The 23490-nt window shown below is 49.6% G+C and overlaps 1 protein-coding gene and 1 long non-coding RNA gene across 2 annotated transcripts; one reads left to right on the forward strand and one right to left on the reverse strand.

Annotated features, from left to right (window-relative positions):
* Positions 1–3348: 3348 nt before the first annotated feature.
* On the forward strand, positions 3349–22090 carry ISX (intestine specific homeobox). The gene is given in 6 exon segments (XM_059937394.1): positions 3349–3429; positions 4112–4349; positions 18354–18505; positions 20719–20835; positions 21664–21852; positions 21854–22090. Coding segments are annotated over 6 exon segments (1014 nt in total).
* Positions 4474–8266, reverse strand: LOC132372695 (uncharacterized). Its single transcript, XR_009505227.1, has 3 exons — positions 8062–8266; positions 5752–5879; positions 4474–4729 (listed from the first exon to the last, which is right to left on the reverse strand). It is a non-coding gene; the product is annotated as an uncharacterized LOC132372695 (long non-coding RNA).
* Positions 22091–23490: the final 1400 nt, after the last annotated feature.

Raw genomic sequence — 23490 nt, forward strand, 5'->3', positions numbered from 1 at the left:
AAAGTGTCCACCCTCGGCATTGTTACTGCGCCCAAATGAACCAGCTCTGGAGCCTCCTACCTACAGATATTCTCCTGTGAACTAAAAGACCCCTACCGTTTAAGCCTCTTCAAGTTGGGTGTTTGGTTACTTGCAACTGAGCCCATCCTGATACACACCTCCCCCCAGACACCAACACACAGCCTGTAATTCATCTCTGACTTATTCAAATCCCCAATGGATGCTCCCCTTAACCCTACAGTGGGGTTCATGAACCACCGTTCACAAAAACACCCACGGCTCTGTGTCACCTGTGGGATAAAAGTCAGATCTGAAAAAACTAAAGTACCTTCCCTCACCTGGTCGCTCTCCAGCTCATCATCCGGTTTTGTTTTCTTTATAACATTGTCACAAACGGAAAATACATCATTGGACATTTATCCATTACCTGTTTATTATCTACTTCCAATGTAAGCTCCATGAAAAGAGGGGGGCTTGTCTATTTTGATCACAACTCTATTTCCAGTACTGCAATCACAGTCTGGCACATCACTGTGGGTACTTTAAAAATATTTTTAAATTTTTTTATTGAGTTATAGTCGATATACAATATTATATGCTTCATAGTGATTCACAATTTTTTAAAGTTCTATTCCATTTATAGTTATTATTAAATATTGGCAATATCCCCCGTATTGTATAATATACCCTTATAGCTTATTTATTTTATACATAGTAGTTTGTACCTCTTAATCCCCTTCCCCTATCCTGCCCCTCTCCCCTGCCCTCTCCCCACTGGTAACCGTTAGTTTTTTCTCTATATCTGTGAGCCTGTTTCTTTTTTGTTATATTCACTAGTTAGTTTTATTTTGTAGATTCCGCATATAAGTGATACTCATACAGTATTTGACTTTCTCTGTCTGATTTATTTTGCTTCACGTACTACCCTCCAAGAACAGCCTTGTTGTTGAAAATGGCAAATGGATGGACATATAAATGAACAGATGGCTCCAACATACCTTTCCAGCGTGTTCTTCCTAAATGCCTCTTCATAAGATAAAATCTCTCTCCCATCAATGAACTAGTAACAGTGCACCATGCAGCCAAGTGTCTTTCCTTGCTTGTGTGTTTTAGGGTAGATTGAGGGAACTTGTGCGACGGCTCTCCTTCTCTCCTTCCTCCGCGTCAAAGCTTTCTTTGATCCAAACAGCTGCACAGAGTTACTCCTCTGAACTCCTCTGACACTGACCACTGACCACTTTCCACCAAAATGACCACTTTGCCACTCGCTGGCCTGTCTGCCGCCATCTTCTCCCCTCGCCAACACTCCCCACCCTAGAGTGTGATTCCCTCAGGGCAGGGTCTGTGGCTCATTCATCTGCATCTCTATGTGCCATCTAGTGAGTGGCACATAGTAGATGCTCAAGAAACATCTGTGGGATGAACACACGTGGGAATGCCCAGGCTGTGGCTCACCATGGGGGTGATGGTTTGGAAGGAGGGCAAGTGTCCAGGTCCACACCACAAGGGCTGCTTTCTTACCCTCCGGGGGGCGGGGGGCAGGTGTTGGAGGGCGAGGCTCACCCCAGAGAGAGAGAGAGAATACAAGGAACTCAAATGAGGTGCCGAAAAGAACAGGTGTGACTCTGGAAACTTCTCTCTCTGAGATGTGGTTCTTCATCTGCACGGTGAGAAGTTTGGACCGGATGGTCTCTGGGGATTATGGCAAAGGGAGCAGAGTGTGGGTTTCAGAGCTGGACTCACCTGGGTTTGAGTGCTGCTTCTTCTACGGGTTAGCTGCGTAGCCTTGTAAGCCGCCACTCATCTCTCTGGGCGCATCTCCTCAGCTGTAAAATGGCATGAGTGACCGCAGTTGATAGGGCTGTTGGGCGGATTAGATGAGGCAGTGCGTGCACAGCCCCTGGCTCCAGGCCTTCCCTCCCCTCCGCTGCTTCAGCCCCTGGAGTCCCTGTCCTCCCTCCTCACCGGCCACCGCAAGTGTCCATCACACCTCCGCCCCAAGCAGAGGGAGACCCACCCTCCCAATGCAACAACTCCTTTGGCCGCCAACAGGGGGCTTGACTCCTGTGGGACTCTGGCCACCTGACCGTAAAGGAGGCATTTCCCTGTGCACCAACCCAGCTGGGCTACTTTCCTCCCGGCCCAGACGAGAAGTCCCCTTCCCAGCATCTAGACAAGGCCTTATGACTCATTCTGGTCACAGAATAGGAACAGAAGTCACTTAACCGCTTCCACTGCTGACGCATTACCATTCCCTCCTCTGCTCTCTCCTCTTCCCTGGAAATCCTGAAGCCCACAGTTGGAGGACGGGTGGTATCACAGTCTGGAAGGAGCCTGGGTTCCCAAAGGGTTGCTCAACTACACTGACTGTGACGTGAGTAAGCAGTGAAGCCCCCAAGATTCGAGCGTTTGCCTGTGACTGCAGCGGTGGCAGTCTCCCCGAGCTAGACCAGACCACCTGAGCCTTCCCAGGGCCACGGCTCCTGAAACAGGACAGGTGCTCTTTGCTCTGACTCGTCCTCCTCAGGGAGTAAGGATCAGCCTTCCCCTTCCCCCTCCCTCTGAGAGAAGGTCTGGATTCTAATGCCCCATTCACACTCCCAGTCTCTCCCAGGGTATCTGTCACCCTCGTGCAGATGGCACCTTGTGGCCAGCCTGGCACCCTGGAGCTCCCCCAAAGGCCTTAGATGAGACTGTGCCGTGGTCTGGGCCTCAGTTTCCCCACACACCCCATGAGGACCTCAGGAGACCCCTCTCGCTCTGACATTTGCAAGCCCAGGAAAGCACATCTTAGAGGGACTGCCCTCGGCCAACACCAAGCGGACCACACCCTGGCCCAGCCTCCAGCCTATGCGTGACCCATAAACTCTCCCTGCTGAGTAAACATGTTTTATGGGGCCTGGGGACACGTCCTGGCCATGCTGTTCCCACCTTCCCTTGTCCCGCTCCGGCCTGGCCAGCTCCCCAGCACACACCCCCCCGGGACCCCCACTTCCCATCCTTCACTTTCCCTCTGCTTCTTACCCCTTTCCCCCAACACCTGCATCCCCGGCTGGCCGTAAAGAGGGTGGAGAGTTGCCTCTCTTATCAGCCGTTTTCTCCTCCTCCCTGGTTACACAGTAATTGGGAACAGAACTCCTGGCAAGGACGGGTGGGTGCCTATCGGCTCCCAGGGAACAGTTTCCTGGACAAAGAGAAAGTGCCCCTTCAGTGCAGTCTCAGGAGGCAAGAGGCATGCAAATAGGAGGGGGGGCAGAAAGGACCCCAAAAGGAAGGGAGAGGCACCCCGGGCCAGGATCCTATGGAGAGGCTTGTGCAGTAAAGTCAGGGAGAGGATGGAAGAAAGCGATGGTCGGACCAGAGACGCCAGGGGAGATTCAGACACCAGTGCCCAGCGCAGCCCCATCACAGAGAGCCAGCCTGGCCGTGGTGACCCAGTGACCCCCTTCCAAAGCCTCCATTTGCAGGGCAGCCGAAGCACGGGTACTCTGGAAGGTCTGCTCTGGAGTCTGGGAACAGCGGAAGCAAGGGAAACCCAGGAGGGTTTCTGGGAGCGCCCCTCCAGCTACACTGCGGCCCAGGACTGAGCTGGGCACCTGCGGCCCGCCAGTGGCACTCCAGCCTTCCAGAGGCCTGGCCGGATCCAGCGGAAAGGGCCACCAGCCAGAAAAAGGGCAAAGGTGGGCACCCCACCTCCAGATCTCCCTGGGGCAGGCTCCCTCTTCCTTCCAGCTCTTTGCCGTGTTCCCCACTGTCCATGACCTCGGGGTCCCCGGTCTATGCTGGGGATTGTGAAGGTGACCACCCCGGAGAAGACTCGCTGCAGTAGGACTGAACCCAGTTCGGCAATAGTGACTCCCTCGACGTGGACCTGGCGAGGGCTCTGAGCCCATGGGCACGGGGTTCAGCCCCTTCCGGTGTTCCCGACGTGACCTGCCTCCTTGATCCCAGGGTGTTTTGAGGTGACCCACGGAAGTCCCCATGGAGACATAACCCTGCTTAGATAATCCCACATGAGGGTCCACCTCTGCTCACCTTCTTGATTCCAGGAGCTTCAGGAAAGGAAGGACGCCACCCTCCACTGGCATAGGCCCCTCTGTCCCCCTTGCAGCTGCCCGCGGAGGGTGCCAAGGCGGGCCCGGCTCTCCATGGGGGGATGGAGAGGAAGAGCTCAGGGTGCTGTGGGGCCCCAAAGAAGCGGGGCCTGTCCTTCTCCATCGAGGAGATCTTAAAGAGGCCGGCTGAGAGGAGTGATGCGGTCAGGCCGGAAGGGGCAGGTGGGCAGGGCACCGGGCAAGCAGCAGCTGCAGACTCCCGGCCGGAGAGACCCCCGCAGGACCAGCCCCAGGGTAAGTGTCTTCTGGTCATTTCTCATCTGCTCCGGGGTCTCCAAGACCCAGCTGCACTCAGGCAGAGAGAAAGGTGCTCGATATCAACAGAAGCGAAGCCTTCAGAATTCAAAGAGATGTTAGGCACTGGGCTGGTAGCCTTAAATACTTTTCTACCCAGCCCGGGACTGGGGCTGTTCCAATTGTGGACCAAGGTTCGGTTCATTGCAGGATGCAGGGACCTGGGGCTTGTTCCTGTAACCAGGCCACAGCTGAGAGTTATCATTTATTTATTCAGCATTTACAATGTGGTCGGCACTGCCCCGGAGGCTGTGCATGTCTCTTCCTTAACTTCAGTAGAAAAGCATAATTATCGTAACTTGACAGATGTGGAAACTCATCTGTAAAGAGAAGAGGTGGGTGATGCCCCCAAGTCACAAAGCAGAGGACCCGAGACCCAGCCGCCCCCAAACACCTGCTCGCTCTGTCATGTTCTTTCCCTTCGTAAGCAGAGTTCAGCCTGCACGGCCTCTAGTGGCTGAAGCTCTGCCCCGGATCTGCCCACCCTGATCACACCCCAAGCCAGTGCCCACCCCAGGACTTGCCCCCAAATAACAATGACCAGATCCCAGGCCCCTGCTTGAGAGCCAGCTTGAGGAGGGCTGGAGGAGGGCACATACACACTAAGAGTCAGGAGTCAGCAGTCAGTGTCACCTCTCCCCCGGCCTGCTGAGCCACCTCGGCAAAGTGCCTTTCCACTCTGGCCTCAGCTTCGTCCTCGGTGAGACGGCTGAGTGATGGAGGAAATGGAGCTGGTGATGCCTCGAGGGTCCACTGGAGTCTGATAGGAGACGAGCCTGGAGTATCTCACAAAAGGGTCCCAGTCCTCTTTCCTTTCCACCCCTTTAATCCAAGGAAAGGAAGCTCAGGGGGGCCCGTGATGTCTTCTCCTACCAAGCATGGAGCTCCAATCCCTCCACCAAGTCAAGTCTCCCAAGATGGGGATTGTGCTCAGAGGCGGGCCAAGGGAAAGACCCTGGCGGGCAACACGTCCCCGGGGAGCTGGCAGCTTTCCCAGTAGCTCAGCCTATCAACAGGAAAGGGCCCCAGCTTGATTTTGAGAAGTTCATTAATATCTTCCAGTGAATTGAATGAGCAACGAGCATTCACAGAAACCACTCTTCTAAGGGTCTAACCAGAGTCTCTCCTGCTGCAGCCACATAAAATCCATGTCTGTCCTCTCTGCCGTGGAGAAAGAGAGAGATCTAATTTCCCCTCCCAGAGCAGCTTCCCTTCTCCTAGCCTGACACTGGCTGATGGCAAAAAGGAGGCCGGTCATTCTAAACCTCCCCTGAAGCTGCTGGCATGTTTCATGCCAGCTATCCCACGGGACCCAGAGGAGACCCCCCCAGTAAGTGCTTACGAAAATAGCAGTCATAAGATTGGACGGTACTCCACGGCTCTCATGGCAATCTCACGGCCGTTGTTCTATCCATTTGTCACAGTTGTGAGCCCTGCCTTAGAGCTGATGAAATCAAGAAGACAAATCACCTGCAAAAACCGCAGAGTAGGTAGCATTAGAATTGAACCCTGGTGGTCTGAGACCATCCAATCTAGATTATTCCTGAATGTGGCCTAAATCCATCCGTCTCCCCGCTGGGCTGGAATTCAGCATGTCCAAGACTCGTAAGGGTCGCCGTGGTGGTTTTCAAGATGACTTTGAGGGGCAGGCAGACAAAGATTTTTTTTTTTTAACATCTTTATTGGAGTATAATTGCTTTACAATGTTGTGTTAGTTTCTGCTGTATAACAAAGTGAATCAGCTATATGTATACATATATCCCCTTATCCCCTCCCTCTTGTGTCTCCCTCCCACCCTCCCTATCCCACCCCTCTAGGTGGTCACAAAGCACCGAGCTGATCTCCCTGGGCTATGCGGCTGCTTCCCACTAGCTATCTATTTTACATTTGGTAGTGTATATATGTCCATGCCACTCCCTCACTTTGTCCCAGCTTACCCTTCCCCCTCCCCATGTCCTCAAGTCCATTCTCTACATCTGCATCTTTATTCCTGTCTACAAAGATTATTTATGTCAATCATTCTGTAATGATTTCTACACTAACCTTCTATTTATGACACATGATACCATTTACCCATTTATGGTCATGATGTGAGGTTTTCTTTTAAAATAAATGTATTTACTTAGGTAAAACAAAAAAAAAAGTCTGTTTAAATGTGAAGTAAATAATAATGCAGGTGAGATGCCAGCTTGTCAGAAACTACAAAGGTAACTTGCACAAACTGCAAAGAGCTGGATTCTGTGAGATGCTAGGCTGGGCAGGGAGGGCAGAAAGCTGGGGTTCCAGAAACCTGGCCTCTAAGACCTGGTCTGGCACCGATGCACTGGAGGACCTCAGGCAAGCCGCTCCCCTGGCTGGGCCTTCATTTCCTCATCTGGAACACGAAAGAACAGAGCTAGAACATTCCTAAGGGCCCTCCCCGCTCCGACATGCCATGACCGATTCCACAACAAGCTGCTTGCGCAAAAGCCTCGGTGGTGTCACTCGTGGGCATTTTCCATGGCAGAAGCTTCCTCCCTGCAGAGGGGTGTCCGTGCCAGGCAGGGCAGGACCTACTCCCCACCTCCACCTCTCACTGCCCCCCAGAAGGCCCCACCCCCACCAGTGCTGGTGGCCCAGCTGATGCCTTTCCACCTCTGTCCTGTTCCCCACCAAACACACACACACACACACAGATACACACACACACACAGCATGCAGGAGCCCTCAGGGAATGGGCAACAGGACAGAAGAGGTGCATCCAGGGCCCTCCCCTGTCCCAATAATAACAACAGAGGAATAAACTCCTCTTTGTCTCCACTTAAAGGGCTTCACAGAGGGGCTCCTGGAGGTTGACCGGCAAGCGTTACCTTCGGATCCCAATCCCCTAGGGAGCTCGTGAAGCTGCAGCATTCCAGGCCTGGCACCTAAGACTCTGCCTCTAGTCTAGGGTGGAGCCCAGGAATCTATTCTAGCACGCTCTCCCAAGTGAGTCTGACGCAGGTGGTCCAAGGACCATTTTTTTGAGAAGGCTGAAGTCCAGAGAGACAAACTGGCTTGTTCGGTGCTACAGAGCAATACGTGCCAGAGCCGGGGCCAGGTCAGCGATCCAGACCAAGGCCAGTGCTGGGCCTCCCTCATTTCTCATGGCAGGGACCAAGGTCCCTCCCCACAGCTTCCCACTCTCACAGGGACCCTCATAATCTAAGGCTTGGACCTTCCCCAGCCTCAGTGGAAAAATCCAAGAGGGTCTCTCAATTTGAAGGGATGCTAAGCCCAGCTGCCCTCTCACTCCTCCTGAGAGAGGAAAGCCCCCCCAGAGTTCGGGGAGCCTCAAAGTCCAGGGAGACCCAGTCAGGAGGAAGTCACTTTGTACTGGAGGATCAGACCCTGGAAAGAAAGAGGTCATCTCTGCACCTGTCCCACTGATGACCCTCTGCAGGGAAATTGCGAGTCCCGGGGGGGAAAGGAGAGAGGAAGATGGGCAAAGAAGGGACCACTTCAGTGGGTAAACCAGTGTGGATCTTCTGGCCTGGGAGGGACACAGATATCTTTCCTTGTCCATTCACGGGCCATTCAGTCCCTCAGTGAATCATTGCGGAGTACTTACTCTGGGCCAGGCTGCAGGCTGGGGAGGCAAAGGTGAATAAAACCAGAAGTAGTGGCCACCCACCTGGAGCAGAAGTGGGGTCAGCAATGAGAGTCCTGGCAACACCACCTTGGGGCGGTGCTGACTTCTGCCCCTCTTATCTGGTGGGGGTGGCCGGGGGCACCGTGCAATTCTTGAGACTGGAAGAATATCTTCTTGCAGTGGTCAGCAGCGTTTCTACAAAGGGCCACACGTTAAGTTTTGATAGCTAGATGGTCTCTGTGGCAATTACTCAACTCTACCATCATAGCTGAAAAGGAGACAAGGTATAAATGAACGCGTATGTTTATCTTCCAATAAAACTTTATTTACAATGACAGGCAGAGGGCCAGATCTGGCCTCAGGCTGTAGTTCACCAACCCCTAACCCACTGGTGTGACATTCAAAGTCCTTCACAGACTGGCCCTGCTGATCTCCAGCTTCCTCCCCCATCACGGCCTCCTGCCCCTCACCTTCCAGGCACATGGAGCATCTCTCCCACTTCAATCTTTCTTGCCCTTTCAATGCCTCCAGACTTTGCCCTTTAGAAGCCTCTGCGCCTCTCCCCCTTCTTCTTCCTCCTTTTCCTCTTCTTTCCCCCATCCTCTCCCTCTGTCTGAGCTTCCTGTGGCCATTGTACCAAATTACCACGAACTGAATGGCTTAAAACAACAGAAATTTATTATCTTAGAATTTCAGAACCAGAATTCCAAAACCAAGGTGTTGGTAGGGTTGATTCCTTCCAGAGGCCCTGAGGGAAAACCTGCTCGATGGCTCTCTCCCAGCTTCCAGCGGTTGCTGACACCTCTGGGTCTGTGTGGAATCCTCCTCTCCTTTCTCTCATAAGGACACCTGCCATTGGATTTAGGGCCCACCCTAAATCCAGGAGAATCGCATCTCAAGATCCTTAGCCTAATCATATCTGCAAAGACCCTATTTCCACATAAGGTCACATTCACAGGGACCAGGGGTTAGAACTTAGACATTTCTTCGTGAGGGGAACACAGTCCAACCCGCTCCACCTTTCCTCACTTCTTCGTCCCCCTCATTTTCCTCTTTCCCCCCTCTCTTCCCTGTCCCTTTCCTCTTTCTTTTCTCTTCCTCCCCCTCCTCTCCCTCCTTCCCCTCCCCTTCCTCCTCAGCCCCCAGCTGCCTAGAGCTAAAGGCAGTGGCTCTGCTCTGCTCTGGGCCCTGGGAGAGGGAGCCCTGGCTCAGGGCTGGGGCCAAGCCTTCTTCTCGCTGTTCCTCTTCTTCTCTCACACTCTTCCATGCTGGGGTGATGGTTTCTTATTCCTTATGACTCCTCATAGGTCGCTTTCGGTCCCCATATATAGAACTCTCAAAGTTCCTTTTTTCCTTTCTTTTAATCAATGCTTGTTGCTACAGAGGTTTACTCCTCCAAATACTCCTTGTACTGTGGCCGTTGTTAATCATTTTTTGGCCAGAAATGGCTCTTCTCCCTGTTTACAGGGCCTGGGGCTTTGGATACCTCTAATCTTCGTGCTCTGCATACCTGCACTCGGGCTGGCCTTCTGTATGTATTTTCACAGAGATAAGAGCTAGTTAACTTCTTCCCCAGTTCTCGGCAGGAAGGGTAACTGAATATGGATTCCCGCATTGAATAGAAACAAGTTCTGTGACACTTTCTGTGTCACATCAGGAAACATCCTCTAGCTTCACAGCTTGTGTTGTCTGTCTGTTCCCCTGCATTGTCACAAGTATAGAATGGAAAGGAATAAGGGCAGGAGGGAAGCAAACACACACACACACACACACACACACACACACACACAACTTCTCAGCGAGGAAAACAGTTATAACTGTTGAAATATGATGGCACCTTGAAAGCACATGTAATCAGCCCATGTTCCAGTACCCTGTGCCCAAATCCAAGCACACCGTCTCGAGAGCCACACTGTAACAACACAGAGAAACATACAAACCTGGCAAAGTGCTTTGAGAATGCAAAGGAGAGAGCAACAAACTGCTTGAAGGAAGGCTTCAGAAGGAGGTGGCATCTGAGATAGCAGTCAGGCAGAGGAGGGGAGAGAGCACGCCAGGCAGAGGGAAGCAGGTGCAGCAGCCCAGAGGAATAAAAAGGAATATTCCTTTTGAGAAACAAAGAAACTCAGGGTGGCTGGAGTTGAGAAATCATGGACCAATGTCGGCGGAGATGAGAGGAATGAGGTAGGCTGAGGTCACGTGTGCCAAGCCAAGCACCTTGGCCTTTATCTATGTCCATCAGCATCTTTAAAATGTACGTTTGGGGAATTTCAGGCTTCCGCTGAGACGCACAGTCAGAGAGACCTTGGATGAATGGGGGATGGAGCAGGCTACACTCTGGTGCCCTCACAAGGTGTCAAGAGAGGAGCCCTCCTGCTATTTGTTTTGTAGCGTTCCTGCACAAAATCCTTTAAACAAAGGTACAACTTCTATTTTAAAAAGAAAAAAAGCATATGAAAATGAAAAGTGTGGTAGAGTATGAGGGGACATATATGCTGAGAGCCGTATATAAAAAATATTATGAAAGGGAGACCATACATGTGGAAAATAACCATCTTCACACTGCTGAGGGGCGGATGGGCACTGACCCAGTAACCCCTGGGAACAGGGCGCAAATCCGTGGCTGGTGAGCTTTCCAATGGTCTCCCAGCTGTTTCTTTTAGCAATCTCTTTATCCTCATCTCTTTCCACTCTAGCTGTATTCTCTGGGTTGTTTTTTATTTATACAAGTAATCCACGTTTATCATAGAAAAATTAAAAATACAGATAAACAGAAAGAAGATAAAAGAAAATGTAGCTATAACTCTACCATCTCCTATCCAGTAGTTAAGCACCATTAACACTTTGATACATGGATACATAAAGATTGAGAGAGATTTTTTTGGTACAAATATGGAGGCTGGTTTCTTGCACACTGAAATTTAGCACTCTTTACTTATCGATTAAAAAAAAAAATCTGTTGTGTTTCCACATGGAGATTCACAACAGACCTTGGAGAGAAGGAAATCTTTGACTGATTTGGGTTTTGATGGATGAGTAAGAGTTTACTAGGCAAAGGAGGAGGACAGGCTTGCAGATGTAGGGGGTAGAGAGAACAAGTCCCTGGAGGATAAAAAGGCATGGCCGATTTGGGGAATCTAGAAGCGATCAGGTGGAACAGAGATAATGGAAGTGATGATGGGGCAGAAAGCAGGTGACCCTGAAAAGGGGGGAGCCTGAAGAGCTTGAATGCTGGGCCAAGGAGTGTGCCTTGCACGCTGTGGGCACGGGGAACTGTAGAAGTCCAGGACCACACCCGGAGGGAAGAGGCCAGAGCATCTCTGCCCTGGGAGGCACCTCCCTGCACCCCACCTGTCCTGTTCAGGTGTCCTCAGCCTGCAGGAGGGCCCCCAAGGGAGCCTGGATCTCCATCCTGCCCAACCCGCTGCCTTGGGAAGACAAGGACAAGGCCCATTTCCGGAGTCTTAGCCCAGCTGCAAAGCCCCCGGGGCCTTAGCTGAGCGGCCAAAGCCAATTAGCAGACCGCAGAGAAGGAGCAATCAGGGGAGGGAGACATGCACGGAAAAACATCAGTTTATAATTAGGTGGCCTAATCACCTGTGTAAATTGTGTATTTCTTATGATCAATGTGCTAAACGTCTCAGGTTTAATTAAGTTCTGCTGACTCGTTCTCTTTGAAGACCCACTGAAGTGTGACTCACAGCTCCAACAATTAATAACCGGGTGAGAAGCAACTTGAAAGGGGCGGCAGTTCCCTGCCCCCTTCCCCATGACTAAGAATCATCCCATGCAATGGGTGCTCCATCCATGAACTGGTACTTCCAGCTTCCTGTTTAATGAGGTTCCTTCTGGTTCCAAAATTCTACCTGCAGAGTCCTGTGTCCTGCCTTCTTCTCTGTTCCATATTCCATTTATGCTGTTCTGCCTTCCCTCACCTGCTTCATCTCTCTTGTCACCTACTGTGGTCTGTAACCCAAGCATCAGGCTTCCTGGCCCCTTCACTCCTTTCCTACAGCAGCCTCCTCCTGCATTTGATGGGAAAACTGAAGTGTTGACCTTCATACTTCCTGAGCCAACCCCTCAGATTCTGCTCTTCCCCATCCTCCCCGCCCTGTGGACCATGGGCAGGTCATTCTGCCCTGAGTCACCACCCGGAGCTCCAGGGCACCATCCTCTCCACTGGACATGCTCCTTCTCCCCAGGCACCAGCAGAGAGATGGGCCTGGGCCAGTCTTCCCGTCCTCTCACTTTCCCTGTACTTCCAGTTTTCCCAACACCATCAAAGTCAGCTCTATGACTGATGGATACTCTCCTTCCTAGACATATGTGGCAATTAGAGGAAACTGCAACACAAGAAGAAACTTAAAGTGAGACCCAGAATATGACTTTTTCAAGAACCCAATGAGAAAACCTGTAAGGTAGCACTATCCAATAGAACTTTCTCTGATAATGGAAATGTTCTATATCTGTGCTGTCCAATATGGTAGCCACTGGCCACATGTGGCTATTGACCTATGGCTAGTGTGACTAAGGAACTGTATTCTTTATGTTATTTTAACAGCCATAGGTAGATAGTGGCTACCGTATTGAACAAGGCAGACCTAAGGAGTTAAACTTTTAACAAGGTCCAGCCTTAGATCCTAACCTTGTTTCCCTAGCTCCAGGTTCAAGTCTATCTGTCTCCCAAAATGGCTCTTCTGGTGGGGTGTCACTAGTCATATTTCAGGGACCCCCACTCACTGGGGGTGATCTCAACTCCAGGACCCCTCTCTCTACCACTCCTTTTTATAGTTCTCCAATTTAGGGATATTCAGTCTCAAATAACATCCCAAGAAGAGTTGTATGGGGATAATCAGTGTTTGACTATTGACACCCCAAGAACCCATGCTCAGTCTTAGGGGAGGGGCTTTGGCCCTTGAGTCCTGCAGGCCGGTCCACTTGGGGCTCAGCCTCCATCTCGCCAACCATGTGAATTTTAGACACCCTTCTTTCTTCACAGTAGAAGTCACTACAGCTGTTGGGCACATACACATAGATCCCATAACCATCATTATCATCATCTCTCAAGAATAAACATTTATCCTGAGAATGTATAGTTCAAAGCTAAAGAGAATAATATTTTTCTTACTGGTTCATAACTTGCCAAGCAGCCCCTCCCCAATTATTTTGCAGGGTAGGGTTCAGATCTTTTCCTCTTCACCTTATCTCCAAATTATGCCCTTCTGGTCCTACAGGAAATACGGGAAAGCCATATATATCTTAATAGCTGCTCCCTTAATTACACAAATGGAAACTTGAAATAATCATTTTATTAAGGAATCTATACTTAGTCATGAGCCCTTGTTTGCCTAACTTTCCTTCTGGGGAAAAAGGAGGAGATAGCTTATTTCTATTACAATCTACATTCTGTTTCTAATCCTCTGTTCTCCACATTGCTTACTTTCCTGTATTCCGGTTCGGCACCCTACGTTTTCTGTTCAGTATCCTCTATTCCAAAGCTCTGTATTCCCAGAAAAATCCCAGATCCATGCTGTCCTTGACCTCAGTTTGCCCGTCCAACCTGGAATCTTCCATTCTGTGAAATTTTTTTGCAAGTTTCTATAGAACTGCACTGTATCACTAATATCATCTAAAATGCTGACCTCGTGAATGAATGAATGAATGAATGAGATACTTTCAGTATGGCTTGCCATTTCTCTCTACATCAGTTCTGGCTGGGTTTGGCTCTATCCCTTAAATACACCACCAGCTCTAAACATAGAATAAATATCTCTTTTTTTTTTAATTTAAAAAGTAGGGTGGACTTGAGGAGGGAAAAGGGGATAGAGAAGGAGAGAAATCAGATCACATCAGCTGGTCCACAATCCAATAGCTTACTCTAGGGAGTAATCATGTTTGAAACCTCACTGTCCAGGACTCCCAAGAAGCTTCCAAGGGTCAGAAAAATGAGTAAAAGTACTTTGAGGGGATAAAAAAATGGACTAACAAAAATGAGGGGTAGGGGCTTCCCTGGTGGCGCAGTGGTTGAGAGTCTGCCTGCTAATGCGGGGGACACGGGTTTGAGCCCTGGTCTGGAAGATCCCACATGCCACGGAGCAGCTGGGCCCGTGAGCCACAACTACTGAGCCTGCGCGTCTGGAGCCTGTGCCCCGCAACGGGAGGGGCCGCGATAGTGAGGGGCCCGCGCACCGCGATGAAGAGTAGCCCCCGCTTGCCGCAACTAGAGAAAGCCCTCGCACGAACCGAAGACCCAACACAGCCAAAAATAAATAAATAAATAAATAAATAAATAAATAAATAAATAAATAAATAAATAAATAAAGTAGCTATATAAATACTTCCTTCCAATAAACAGAGACACCAAAAAAAAAAAAAAAAAAAAAATGAGGGGTAGTCAGGAGGGGTGAGACCAAAGGCAGACTATGAAATGCACTTGTTGATTCTCAGAGATGCAGGAGCAATTCAGCCAGGAGAGTTACCCTCAGCAGAAATCTCTCCTCTCTGGCCCTCTCCTTTCGCCCACCAGGCAAGCCCAAGGCCAGGCCTTTTAAGCCATTCAGCCTCCAACTGAAGAGAAAAAGAATTACAGAATGTCAGGACCTTAGCGACTTGATCATTCAAACCCTCTCTCCTCCCCCATTTCTACAGATGGGAAGACTGAGGCCCAGAGAGTAAATAAAACATGGCCCAAGCTGTAGACTGGAGCCAGGAACAGAGCTCAGGGCTTCTGACATCCAGCTTCGTGGGTTTTCTACTGTCCAATGATAGCAGGATGGATAATAAACGCACACACACACAAAAGTTAATTGATCTCTTCAGCTGCTAAACCATCACAAGTGAAATCCATTTTTCACTGTGTCTACTCCAGCTCATAGTTTGTGGTGGTTTTACCTCTTTTGGGGGGAAAAAGAAAGTGGACTGAGTGGAAGTAAGGAGACCTCAACAAGAGTTTAGATCCCCACCCCTCCTTTCCAGCTAATTCTGCTCTCTCCTGACCTGTGACATCTGACAGTGCACAAGAGTCCAGACAAATCATTCCGCGTTGCTTCTTGTGACAGTGTCTTATCTGCCGAATGGGTTGAGAACAGAGCCTAAATTTCACCTTTATTCATTTAGAGCAAATACTTATGAAGCTCCCAATAGGTGCCAGTTACTCAGCAAGTCCAATGTATAGTCCCTGCCCTCCAGGAGCTCACAGTGGAGAGAGACACAGAGACACAGAGAGACAGAGAACAGCAGGCTTCTTTCCCCAGAGGGTTTGAGTCTTGCCAATATGCGTGAGGGATGCCAGGACAGGACGTACCTAGATTCACCATCATCTTCTGAGAGCAGACTTTTCTTACAGGAGTGAGAAAGAAATCAGGAGCCATGGTGGTCAACGAGAATGGTAGGAATTGGCCCCAAAAGTGAAGGTGATCTGGGGTGGGGGGGGGGGGTGTACCTTTCCTACTATTCCTAAAATTGCATCATGTGGTCTTTGTTGCAAGTCAGACTAGAATTGTAACCCTGGCCTCAGAAGTCCATGGTCAGGGAGACAAACCTGCCCCACCTGGTTTGGTGCTTCCTCCAATGTTGACCGTCCCTTGGTTCCATCAGGAGGTACAGCAAGGCTGGTTGAATCTCCATCCTCCCTACTCTCCTAGCTTCTCTCGCCCTTCTCCAGAGCAGCTTTCCAAATCCCTTCTCCATTCCTCCAGCCTCTAACCCCTCCCACCTCCTTCACTCTCTGCTGATGACCTGAGCTCCCACTGTCCTGTCCTGAATAACTCAATGCCGGGTATAGTGAGCACCTCTGACCCGCCTGACCCGCAGCCCTGCTCCATCAAGCAGCCGCCAAAGCCCTCACTCTTCTTCCTCAGTTTCTCCTCCTGAGAGTCTTTAGGTATATGCTCCAGGCTGCACTCCAGACTTTTCCCCAACCTCCCTCTAGCCTTTTTCGCACCTTCTCGACATAAAAGTTCTTCTTTTCCTCCCTGCCTTGACTTCATCCCAACCACTCACACCTCAATCCAATTTAATACAACATATACTTGTTGAAGTTCCTACCCAGTATCAGAGACACTGTATTTAGTGTGTTTGTGGATAACACAAAATTGTTCTTTTTCGCTTGGCTCTGACCATCCTAATTCGACCCAAGTGGTCTTCCTGCGGACCTCAGTGACGTCCTAAATGCCAAATTCGGGACCACATGCCTCACAAATCCATGTTGGAACAAGGCAAGCTAAATATACATACACACAGGCCAAGGTCAGGGTCTGGCACTATACCTGGTACTTAATAGGTGTTGAATAAACACACTGATTGTTTCTTATTTTTCTTCCCCTTCATCCTCTCGAATTTAAAGTCTGTGATCACTCCTTTCTTTCCAAACCTCTCTTCCCCCACGTTTTCTATGGAATTTTGTGGATCTGAGCTCCGTCTGTCTTAGGTAGGGTTCCCCCAAAAATAGACTGAGAGAGAGATTGGCTGGAGAGATTACATGATGTTATACTGTTAATTTGTTTTAAATCCCTGGGACCACATGAACATGGTCTCTCCAGCTGTCAACTGCAACATTTCCTCCACATTCCAGCAAACCTTTCTGAAGATGTGCACAGTTGTTACGTCCTCCAATTCCCCTCCCCTTCTCTCCTCTGCCCACTGCCCCTGAGCCCTTGCTGCCCCTATTCTGTGGGAACTGCTAACGTTAAGGTCCTCACGCAGCCAGGTTCAAGGACCCTCTTTCTGTCCTCACTGCAATTAATCCAGTCACAGCATGGACACAGCTGAGCCTTCTTTCTTAAAAGAGTTTCTTCACTAGGTGCCCATGTCACTGCACTTGTCGCCTACCACAGAGACCTGTTCTTGGCCTCCCTCATTGATTTCTCCTGGGTCCCTCGTTGGCTCCTGAACCTCTAAATGGTGGACGGACACAGGCTCACTCCTAGACCCTCCACTTTTCTCATCCTGCCTAACTGATCTCACCCACTCTCATGAGATCAAAGGCCAAATATACGCTGATGAGTCCCAAATGTGAACCTCAGTCCCGAGATCCCCTTTGAGCTCCAAACGCATAAGCATCTGCCTATTTGATCATTTGCTTTGAATAGCCAACAGGCATCTCAAATTTAACACGTCCAAACTGAATACCTGATTTCCCGTCTCTCTCTCACAAACACCCACACATACACACACACACACACACACACACACACACACACACACACAGGCACGCAGGCCTAGCTTCATGGGCCTGTGTGTGACCAGTGTAGTTGCACAGGGCCCTGCGCTCAGAAGGAGGCCTGGCACTTGTGGGTTAAAGCTCATGGTCACCCTCTTGAAATTCTTAATGATTTTATGTCTGAATCTGTGTTTCGTAAGCGCAATCCAGTGGAACCACGAAGCACGTACCAGGGGCCTGGAGCCTCAGCTCAGGCTCAGGGCCCCTCTCACCGCCTCCCTGCTTCCCTGGGATGGGCTCTCAGCCACCTGTTTCCCCGCCCCTACCCAGTGACTGCTGCCTCCTCTGTCGTCTGTGTTGGGGGTATTGGGGAGGGAAGGGCACGGATGTGAGGAGGGTCAAGGTCAGGCACAGGCACCCTGGCACCAAGTTGAAGGGTGGGCCCTGTGCGGGTCCACACTCATGCTATTAGTATCCCTGTGCCCAAGGGAGCAGGGCCTTAAGTAGCAAATAAAAAACCATCCTGACAAGTCAAGAGAGAGAGAGGAAGAAAGGAAAAAGCTTTCTTTTTGAACCCACATTTTCCTTTTGCACTAGGACCCCACCTATGATGCAGCGGCCCTGAGTGGGCATGAGACTAGTCAAGTGGTTGGAAACAGAGTGTCAGGGGCTGACTGCTGTGCTTTTTCTGTAAAGGGCTGGATGGTAATTATTTTAGCTTTTGCAGTCTCTGTTTCGATGACTCAACTCAGCCATATAGAGTCGCCTATGGCTGCCCAAAGCAGCCATAGACAATACATAAACCCATGGGTCAGGCTGTGTTCCAATAAAACTTTATTTCTAAAAACAGACAGTGGACCAGATGTGGCCCCCAAGCTGTGGTTTACCATTCCTTGTTACAGACAAGGGAAATTTGTTTGAAGGCATCTGAGCAGCAGAAAGGACAATGAAAGAAGTTTCTAGAAGGTCATCTTGGCCACACTGTCCAGGATGGATGGGAGAGGAGGGTCAGCCTAGGAGCAGAGTTTGTAGGAAAGAGAACCTTGTAAAACTCCAAACCTAAGGAGCTAGAGGCCAAGTAGTGGCAACAGGGGTTGAACGGGTAGAAAAAGAGAGCACAAAAGCTTCACTGAGACCAAGGTCACTAACCCAACTTGGACCCTCTTCCATCCAGAGGAGAGGAAGGGCAAGCGGAGGATCCGAACCACCTTCACCACCGAGCAGCTGCATGAGCTGGAGAAGATCTTCCACTTTACCCACTACCCTGATGTCCACGTCCGCAACCAGCTGGCAGCCAGGATCAACCTCCCAGAAGCTCGGGTACAGGTACAGCTATCCCCACCCTCGGCCCCCCACCTCAATGCACTTGGGGCCATGGGTAAGATCCCATGTATCCTGCGCCCTCTGGGGCTGCCCCATCAAAAATTTTCCATTGGCTTTATCCCATGAGTACAGTTATATTGGCCAAATATCATTTTCCAGGAAATGAGGCCACCATAGTTATAAGATTCTCACCTTGGGGGATGGACACAGAGGTAGCAGAGATATCTGCTTCCACTCCCTCCTTCTGCACTTGGCTGTAGCTCCAGAACAACGTTCACCACACAGCCTCATTCACAAAATAAGTCTTGACAATCTAGACCAGGGCTCAACAGACTTTTTCTGTAAGGGACAAGATGCTAATTAAGTTAGGCTTTGGGGGGCCATAACGTCACTGTCACAACTATTCAACTCTACCCTTGTAGCACAAAAGCAGCCGTAGTTTACAGTATGTAACAAATGAGCATGTTCCAATAAAACTGTACTGGTGAACACTAAAATTTGAATTTTGTATCATTTGCATGTGTTACCAAATATTATTCTCGTTTAGATTTTTTTCCCAACCATTTAAAAATGTGTAAACCATTCTTAGCACAAGGGTTGTACAAATACAGGTAGGAGGCCAGAGAAAGCCCAAGGCTCTAGTTTGCCAACCCCTGACCTAGAACACGTGGGCATCACTTTGGAGGCAGCACAGAGAGGTGGCAAGGACCCTCTATGGTCAGAGACCTGATCTGTAATCTGTCATTTTTTCCCCCCAAGTGTCTATGGCTTCCTCTGTGGTTAGAGATACAGTAGCCCCTTGTCACTCACTAGGGGTATGCCTCGCCATCTGCATATCCCCAATCCTGCAAGAACCGCTCTAGCAAATCCAATTGTTACATGTTGGCACTCTCTCTAAAACAGTTTTCTAAATCACTCTTCATTTTTTTTTAACAAATATGATGGAGGAACTATACTCAATATCTTTTTTTATATAATTTCATTTTTAATGAATAAACAAAAAAGCAATCCTTGAAAAACAGAACAATATAAATTTTTTAATTTTATATTGGAGTATATTTGATCTACAATGTTGTGTTAGTTTCAGGTGTACAGCAAAGTGGTTTAGTTATACATAAACATGTATCTATTCTTTTTTCAGATTCTTTTCCCATATAGGTTATTACAGAGTACTGAGTAGAGTTCCCTGTGCTACACAGTAGGCCCTTGTTGATTATCTATTTTATACGTAGTAGTGTGTATATGTTAATCACAACCTCCTAATTTATCCCTCCCCATCCACCTTTCAATATCTTATAACCTATAATGGAAGAGAATGTTAAAAAAGAATATATATATTTATATGTATATGTATAACTGAATCACTTTGCTGTACATCTGAAACTAACACAACATTGTAAATCAACTATATTTCAATAAATTTTCTTTAAAAAATATGATGGACTCATTCGAATTCAAAATCTGCTCCATGGTCCATGTCAACATTCCACCCTTCATTTCACTGGAACCTACTTTTCTTCTGGTGAACGACCGCCCCTGTCTGGACTTCTCCCCTTTTTCTTCCTATCTGAAATCAGTCACCAGCTAGGTGGGTAACATCTGCATCTAGTGTAAAGCCCAGAATTCAGCATCTGCCTCGGCAGAATGACCAAGTGCAGACGGCAGCATGTCATGGACAATCAGGGCACTTGTGAACACAGGGAACCGCCAACATTCAACCAACCTATAGATGCCACGGGGCCCAAAGGGGTTGCAAACCGGTGGCCCACCAGCAGGAAGGAACCCAGATGGGTTTTATTTGAGCTGCACGGTATCTTAAATCTCAGCGCTTTCACATAAAAATCAAGATTTCTGCCTTAGAAGTTGGATGAGGTTGCAGCGCTGGCCTCATTTCCGCATGGTGACTGTTGGCTAAAGCTGAGAAGCTGCCCCCTTTAGCCTCTGTTCACCGCAGACCCCACCACTCCCAGTTACATGGCACCCAGCTGCTTCACCCCCTCCCATGAGCCCACACCCCTGCAGGTACTGAAGGTTGTGATCCCGGGTCCCCTCTCCCAAGGCAGATCAGATCCAAAGAAATCCTGGATGCCACGGAGCTTTCTGAACTGTAAAGGGTTGGTCCCTTGGAAGGCGCCGTCATTATGCATTTTGGGGGGAGGAACTAGATGGAGAAAATCCCTTTTGCTTATGTCCATCCTCTCTCGCCTTCATCTCAGATCTGGTTCCAGAATCAGCGAGCCAAGTGGCGGAAGCAGGAGAAGACCAGCAGCCTTGGGGCTTCGCCGCAGCCGAGCGAGGCCGACTTGGCCCCGCCCACAAACCCGGACGTGGTCGTGAGTGGCTGAGGCGGAGGGCGGGGGGCGGTCGCTGGCGGGAGAGGGGGTGTGGCTGGGGACCTCGGGAGCTCAGTAAAAAGTGCAACGGCAATTCTTTTAGAAAGATAGTGGGCACGGATGCTCGGGAAGTCGCTGCCTCTGTCCCCGTGTCCTCCTCCACTGAGTGACAATCCCACTCCTCTCCCTCCTCCGGGGACCCACGTGTATTACTTATGCAAAAGTTCCCAGTTTATGGAGCAGGATCACAGAGTAAAGGGCGGTGCGTGGAGGTCGAGCCCACTGGCTGGGGGGACAGGCTGCCCCGGTTCGAATCCCAGCTCTGCGCTTAGCAGCAGTGTGGCCTGGAAGAGTCACTGTGCCCCTCAGAGGACAGTCATAGATTTGATGAGGATGAAACGACCGCTCATCACCTAGGAAATGCTCCCTAAGGATTAGCTGTTCACTGACTCAACACAGATTTGGAATGTGTACCAGATACCAAACAGAGGGGCGGCAGCAGTACACAGAATAGACACTCCTATGGGTAATGGTTTGTACAAAGCCATGAGTGACCCTATGAGGTAAGATTTTTAATTTATCCATTTTTTGCTGATGCAGAAACTCGACTCTGAGAAGCAAAGTGACTTTTCCACAACAAACAGTTGCTGTAAATGCCGGGGTGGGGACGAGGTTTCCTGGTCCCCCTGGGCACACACTTCTCCCCAAGTTGGTCCCCCTACCCACTCCGAGCTGCCCTAGAGTAACGGGGAAAGTTTGGGAAGCTGAGGGACAGCCCAGGGTAAAGCTCAGGGCTCACTTCTCTCTCCTGGCCTCTCCTTGTGACAGGGCCCCATGCTGCTGCCCCCTGCACGGCCCAGGCTGGCTCCTCCCATAGGTTGGTATCCACCGGCTCAAGGTCAGCTGGCCTCTGGCTGGCTCCCCGCCCGGATCGCCCTCCTCCCATGCCACCCATGGGAGACACAGCCTCTCCCGGGCCCTCTCATCATCCAGCAGACCTGCATCCCTGCACTTTGCTTTTTTTGCACCTCCGCACCCCAAATGGGGCAACATCTGTGCCACTTCCACACAGGGACCAGACATCCTCTCCTTAGTGGAGCTGCTCTCTTCTCCAGGTGAAGGCAGGTGGCGGGAAGGTGCCCAGGTCTCTGGGGGAATCAATCTCATGATCCAAAGACAACCCACAGCCCAGGAAGCCACCCTGAGCTTGTCCCTTGGAAGGTTGCATCGGACTCAGCAGCAAGGTGACCAATAAAGGAAGCTCTCATCTCTCCTGGCCAGTGTCACCCTCCTGCTTCAGGCGACAGACACTGTGTGAGGCCTCAGGATGATCTCTGGAAGGAAGAGGTCGTCCTCTTGCACCTGTGCTTCCTCTAATTTGCTGTGTGACCTCCAGCCAGTCACTCACCCCCCCTGGGCCTCATTTGTAACACAGGCCGTTGGACAAGGTGACTTCTGAGGGGTCCTTCTGGCCCTTACTTTGGTGAGATGAACTATGGTGAGAACAGAGGCACAGAGGAGAGGAAGGAGAGGTTTGTTCATTCATTCATAAGCGCTCACCTACTGAGCGCTTCACAAATGGAACTGGATATTGACATGAACAGCTGAGGCTCTGTGCCCTGAAGCTCAGTCCAGGTTGGTGGAAGGAATGGTACTGACCTCCCCCTGCAAGCAGAATATTTGCTTAATGACCTTGCAAGAGGCCCATGTCTAACACATTCTGTTTGGCTTTGATATGAATGTCCTAAAGAGGGAAGGAAATATAGAAACATTTCTTTAAAAATTTAAACAGAATTTAGTGTCTTTGGTTATTCTGCTGGCTTGGGGAGGGAATTTGTCATTTCTGGTTTGAATGAAGGGTAAGAGAGTAAGTAAGCTCTTTTCAGAGTTTTACTTCCCACGATTTGTGCAAGGGGCCTAGTTAGAAGGCCAGCCTCACTCTATGCTGAAAAGCCTAAGAAAGAGGGAGGGAGAAAGAAACTGGGGTGATTAACTTTTATGGGCTGGGTAATCTCATAGACTAATGAGTGGAAGGATTATTCCAACTACTTTGGAGAGGGGGTGGGGACTTCCAGGAATTGGGCCACTGCCCACTTTTTGGCCTTCTATGTAATGGCACTGGTGAAAGTCTCGTTTAGCGTATGCTAATATATTACAATGAGTGTATAATGAGGCTCAAGGTCTACTGGAAGTCGAATCTTCCACCACTTTGGACCTAATTGGTTCTAACCAGTTTATGTCGTATCCTCAACGGCTATCTCATTCTTTTAAAGGTTGTGCCCTGTCCCCTTCCCCCCTGGTTTCAGTATGATCATATAAATATAAAATGAACAAGTGCCAACGTTTTACCTAACTCACTAATTAATGGGGGAACCAGTAAGACATCGTAACAGTTCAAAGGAGAATTCAAAGAACAGACACAAGCAGAGGCAATCAGGAATGCTGAAATGAATTACAAATGGAGACAAAAAGGGTCAATGGCCATAGGGGAGTAATCAATGGCATCTCCACCAGGCAAAATTCATTTGCATTTCTATAGACAAGTATCATTTGCATTAGTACCAGTTTCCAACAATTATAAAGAGTGGAAAAATAGCTCACAGACAATGAAAGGGGCAGAAATTCTGGAAGAGTGAGCTAGACAGAACAATCTTT

The sequence above is a fragment of the Balaenoptera ricei genome, chromosome 10 (genome assembly GCF_028023285.1).
Source record: "Balaenoptera ricei isolate mBalRic1 chromosome 10, mBalRic1.hap2, whole genome shotgun sequence".
NCBI classification, from domain to species: domain Eukaryota; kingdom Metazoa; phylum Chordata; class Mammalia; order Artiodactyla; family Balaenopteridae; genus Balaenoptera; species Balaenoptera ricei.